The sequence below is a fragment of the Amblyomma mixtum genome, unplaced genomic scaffold (genome assembly GCF_055824585.1).
Source record: "Amblyomma mixtum isolate Tamu unplaced genomic scaffold, ASM5582458v1 scaffold_11, whole genome shotgun sequence".
Classification (NCBI taxonomy): Eukaryota; Metazoa; Arthropoda; class Arachnida; order Ixodida; family Ixodidae; genus Amblyomma; species Amblyomma mixtum.
This window is the reverse complement of record NW_028317640.1, coordinates 63767-69599: the sequence shown is the minus strand read 5'-3', so window position 1 is coordinate 69599 and position 5833 is coordinate 63767. Positions and strand designations below refer to the sequence as shown.

The window sequence follows — 5833 nt, the reverse complement described above, 5'->3', positions numbered from 1 at the left end:
ACGGCTTCTTTCGTTGCTTCTAAACTAGGCAGAGCTTTACAATTTTGTTTCCTGCACTGTGCAGCACCTCGTCTCGCTAGGACTTGCTGCCAATCATAGGGAGAAAACAGTTGACTTTGTATGTGTGGGCTGCGTCGAGCCCTTCATAGGCTGATGCATGTTGACGGGCTAGTTGTATGCGGCGGAGTACGATTTTCTGAGCAATAATGTTTTTTTAAACGTCTTTATTTCTGCACGTCTTTATACCTTGCGGCAGAAAAGGGCACGGCAGCTGGGCTTGCGCACAGATGGATAACCCGCTTGTCTTCCTCGTGCAGATCATTGCCAGCCTGCTGGTGATACCGTCGGGATGCAAACAACCACGTCAGCACTTCCAGTACGAACATGTCCATGTGCTATGGAACGACAACGTTTCAACGCCCCTGATCCTACGATCTGCGGATGGATTTCGTCACCTACCATCGCCAACGACTAGCGGCAGCGACAGTGTGGTCTTCAAGCCATGCTTAGCGGCGCTGCAAGCTTCCTGGGCTATAAAAGCCGTCAACGAAGGATTTCAGACCAAAGGGCACGGCAGCTGGGCTTGCGCACAGATGGATAACCCGCTTGTCTTCCTCGTGCAGATCATTGCCAGCCTGCTGGTGATACCGTCGGGATGCAAACAACCACGTCAGCACTTCCAGTACGAACATGTCCATGTGCTATGGAACGACAACGTTTCAACGCCCCTGATCCTACGATCTGCGGATGGATTTCGTCACCTACCATCGCCAACGACTAGCGGCAGCGACAGTGTGGTCTTCAAGCCATGCTTAGCGGCGCTGCAAGCTTCCTGGGCTATAAAAGCCGTCAACGAAGGATTTCAGACCAAAGGGCACGGCAGCTGGGCTTGCGCACAGATGGATAACCCGCTTGTCTTCCTCGTGCAGGTAAGAAAGCCTTTTGGGAAATGTTTTAGATCCAGCGAGCGTTGCCTTGTTGTGCTGCCGTGCCCTGCGGTACTTCTTGATACAGTGTGCGATGTGGTGCATATATTGAAATTGTTACTACTTGCGGGTGACGTTGAGACAAATCCTGGGCCTGATATGAAAGAACTTTCTCAACAGCTACGACAGATAGCCGATGACATAAAAACAATAAAAGAAGAAAGGTTAACATCTATAGACAGCAAACTAGAACGCCTTACCCTACTTGAAGACAAGCTTTCGTCATGTACTGAGCATGTTGCAAATCTTCAGCAACTCGTATTGTCTCTTGAATTGAAAGTAGACGATCTCGAAAACCGCTCCAGAAGATCGAATATTATAATTTATGGCATGCCTGAAGAGGAAGAAGAAAATAGCGACTCGCTGGAGCGAGCTGTGAATCAAAAAGTTGTTAAAGAATCCTTAAAACTGGAAGAAGTTGCAATAGAACGCATTCACAGACTAGGTAGACCAGCAGAAGACAAAACAAGGCCTATAATACTGAAGATTCTAGATTTCAGGGACAAAACGAACATTTTACGTAACTGCCACAAATTAAAGGGCACCGAGTTTACCATCAGTGAAGATTTTTCGCCTCGTGTCCGCGAAATCAGAAAAAAGCTATGGAAATACGGGAAACCAAAAAAAGATTGCGGTGAAAAAGTGTCGCTGGTTTTCGACAAACTAAAGATAAACGGTGAATTGTACTTTTGGGACAACGAAAAATGTGAAGTGTCACCAATTGCAGCTCATCGGGTTACACCTTTACTAACCGAGGCAAAAAACCAAGACACAAGTACACGGGCTCTACGCACGCGCCGTCCACAACGTCCCAAATAACTTTCGTGAACATTAATGCGCGTAGTATTATCAATAAGCTCGGTCCCTTGGAATCTTTATTATTAGGTTTAAAGCCAGAATTCATGGCTATAACAGAAACTTGGCTGACAAGAGAAATCAAAGACTTTGAAGTAATTCCCCCCAACTACTCCATAGCACGCAAGGACAGGCTAACGCGAGGCGGAGGCGTGGCATTAGTGATAAGAAAAGATATACATTTCGTTACGTTACCTGAAGTTGAGGGGTTGAAGCAATTTTTTGCAAACTCTGCTTTTCTGATTCTTCAATTGTTGTGGGTTGCGTCTATCTTAGTCCTTGTTCTGATCCTATCATACTTCATTCATTGTATACTTATATGCAGCATCATGTTAAGGGGCCGAGACTAATACTTTTAGGGGATTTCAATCTTCCTGATATTAACTGGAATACACTGCACCATACCTCACCTTGCGCTGATGTTGTTTTTGATATAATGCTTTCTTTTAACCTCTCGCAAATTGTAACAGAACCCACACGTGTGCAAGGAACCAGCTCCAATGTTTTAGATTTAGTTTTCCTGAGTAGTCACTTCTCCTGTCCAGAAACAAAGGTTGAAATTTTAGATGGCCTGTCTGATCACAAACTTGTAATGTGTTCTGTCCCGCATCATCATAGTGCCCCTTGTTTTCCATCTACCATAACGTACCCAGACTACAACCGAGCTGACGACACTACCATACTTGATACTTTATCACATGAACTAACACCGTTTCAGCAACTCTCAGATGACATTAATACTGACATAGAAACATTGTGGCAGGGATTCAAAAACGTTGTGTCATATTGCGTTACTAATTATGTGCCTACCAAGACTAAGAGAATACGCAAACGTAATCCATGGATAACTCGAACCGTAATTCATGCCAAGCGAAAAGTTCGACGGCTGAAAAAAGTGCAGAAACGCCATCCATCACCAAAAAGAATTGAAAAAATAAACTCGGCCATCACTGATTTAAAAACCAAAATAAAAACAGCTAAAACATTTTACTTTACTAATACGCTGACTCGTTTCTTAAAAGATGCTCCCCAAAAGTTCTGGCGTCACCTGAACCCTAAATCACGAAAAGATAACCAAGCTTCTCCAGAGGAAAACAGAAATATTGCAACCACGCTGAATAACTACTTTACTTCTATTTTCACTACAGACAACGGAATTAAGCCTCGTATTAGTTTTTGCTCAGGAAATAATTTAGAACCCCTTACTGTAACAGAAGCAGGAGTGTTAAACCTCTTATTAAACTTGGACACAAAGAAAGGATCAGGACCTGATGGAATCTCTAATATTTTCTTGCGTAGATATGCCGAATGGGTAGCAAAATATTTAGTAATACTTTTTAACAAGTCATTGTCATCGCACACCATTCCTAAAGAATGGAAACTAGCTAAAGTGACACCTATACACAAAACAGGAAGCATATCAGATCCCTCAAATTTCAGACCAATTTCACTAACAAGCACTGTATGCAAGTTACTAGAGCACATTATCTTAAAGCACATAACAACCTACTTAGAGGAAAATCAAATTTTAACACCTTTTCAGCACGGCTTTCGGAAAGGAGTTTCTACAGTCACACAACTAATCGAACTTACACATGACATATCCTTCGCTATTGATCAGCAGAAACAAATCGATCTCATTTTCTTAGACTTTTCGAAAGCTTTCGACCGCGTTTCACATTCCAAACTTATTATGAAACTTAATGCAACCCTTGGAGCTGGCCCTATAGTAGATTGGATCGTTGATTATTTGACTGACCGTACACAATTCGTCGAAATTAACAATGTTAAGTCCGAAACAACTAATGTTACATCCGGCGTGCCACAAGGTAGTGTTCTCGGCCCAGTATTATTTTTAATTTTTATAAACGACTTACCTACTAGTATTTCTCACAATATTAAACTTTTTGCTGATGACTGTGTACTTTACCAGGAAATTAACTGCGTCAATGACCATATAGCTTTAAATAACGCTTTAACAGCAGTGACCAAGTGGTGTGAAGAATGGCAGATGACTATTAATGTTAAAAAATCAGTTGCTTTATCCGTAACCAGAAAGATACACAAATCAAATTTTCAGTACACATTAAACAATATTCCTCTTGATTCGGTGTCCGAATATAAATATTTGGGCATAACACTAACCTCTGACCTCAGATGGGATTCTCATGTTAACAATGTCACATCAACCGCCTTAAAACAGTTATTTTTCATTAATAGACGCCTTAAACTAGCACCATCAGAAACAAAGCTTCTTGCATATAACACATATGTCAGACCAATTCTAGAGTATGCTAATGTTGTTTGGTTTCCTTTCACTAACAAGCTCACTAAACAAATAGAAGCAGTGCAGAGGAAGGCGGTCAGGTGTATATTTAATAGACACAGGTTGACAGACTCACCAACAGAACTAATCAAACACGCAGGACTACTAACCCTTCAAAACAGAGCAAAACTAGCGCGCCTTAAAACCATGTACCAACTCGTACACAATCAATTAAAAGTCGGCACTTCAAGATACATATCACAATCACAAACGCGACAAACACGTAATAAACACATACACACTCTAAACGAGTTTTCATTCCGTACTGACACTTTCAAATATTCATACTTCCCTCGTGCTATACGCGAATGGAACACCTTGAACACATCCATTGTTAGTAGTCCATCATTGAATTCCTTTAGCACACGTGTGGAAAATCAACTACTTATATCTTAGTATTTATTGAGTTCATATATGTCATTACCAAGTTATTCCTTCCGTTTGTGTTTTCACTTGTGGTATTATTGTCCGCCAAAATCATGTCACAAGCTCCTCACTCTGGTTTATTTGTTATTCGTATCTTCTAATGTATAATCTCGTGTTATATTTTTTATGTACTTTGATTAATTACCATTGCTATTTTTTGTTTGTTTGTGTGCCTCTGTACTTTCAATGCCCTCCCTGTTACGATCACTGATGGGATTGACAGTATTGAATAAAAAAAAAAAAGATGCTTCATGGAGGTTGGGGTGGGGGAGTGGTTAAGGTTGGGAGTGAGAATGGGGGTGGGGGTGAAGGTCGGAATGCGGGTGGAAGACCGGTGTCCGCTTCTTCCTCGAGGTAGTGTCGTCCCGAGGTCGGCTCCGCGAAGTGATGGCGTGGCCCTTCATCTTCCTTGAAGTAGGAAAGAAAAGTTCGCCACAGCCGGAGTGCGTCTGATGGCCCGATGTGCGATGGCGGATCGACCCAATCCTGCAGGGTTCCAGGGCGAAGCCCGCCCAGGGACTTGAGTATTCTCTCCCGTACTGCGTCAAAAGTAGGGCAGCTCCACGGGAGATGTTCGGCCGTGCCTCTGGCAGGGTACGTCGGGCACTGAGGAGTCGGATATGAGCGCGGGTTTATGAGGTGCAACTTCGCTGGTGATAGAAGCTGGCCGGTCTGGGCTCGGTGAAGGAGCACTGCCTCTACTCTCCGGAATCCGCTATGTGGACGGCGATATAGTTGCTCAGGGTGGCCCACGTTCTGGAGTATGCGGCGACGATAGCATTGTGCGCGATGCCATGTCTCCGCCCTATCCATATGGGGCGACGTCGGGTGAGCAACGTCATCAGGGGGCCAAGAAGCGCAAACGAATGTGGATCCAGGGAAAGGTGCGGAAAGAGCTGCTGCGCGCGCTGCCTGGTGTGCCTTTTCGTTTCCAGTGATTCCTTCGTGTGCAGGAATCCATTTGATAATTAAAGTGCAGCCCTCCTCTCGCAAGCGAGGGGCTTCTGTTCGAATAGTGTTGAGAACGGCATAGTCAGCTCCCCCTGCGCGGCAGGCGGTGTACGCTGCTTGTGAATCTGTGTAAACATGGTAGGTGCAAGGAGCCGGATCTTGTCTTTCTGCTATTCGAGTAATGGCAAGTCGTATGGCAACGAGTTCGAGATTGGTGACGGTGTGTTCCTCGGGAAGCCGTTGAACTACAAAGGTATCTGACACAGAATCGTGACAAGCTATAGCGGCG

The 5833-nt window shown here is 43.9% G+C and overlaps 1 protein-coding gene across 1 annotated transcript; it reads left to right on the top strand.

Annotated features, from left to right (window-relative positions):
* The first annotated feature begins 287 nt into the window (after positions 1 to 287).
* LOC149324933 (uncharacterized) lies at positions 288 to 1955 on the top strand. Its single transcript, XM_089565179.1, has one exon. It carries the CDS (start codon positions 288 to 290, stop codon positions 1803 to 1805), a length of 1518 nt encoding a protein of 505 aa, XP_089421305.1. The 3' UTR covers positions 1806 to 1955.
* The last annotated feature ends 3878 nt before the right edge of the window (positions 1956 to 5833 follow it).

What these genes read in the sequence shown, in the direction of transcription:
- LOC149324933 (XM_089565179.1), top strand. Translation starts at nt 288, where the DNA reads ATGGATAACCCGCTTGTCTTCCTCGTGCAGATCATTGCCAGCCTGCTG.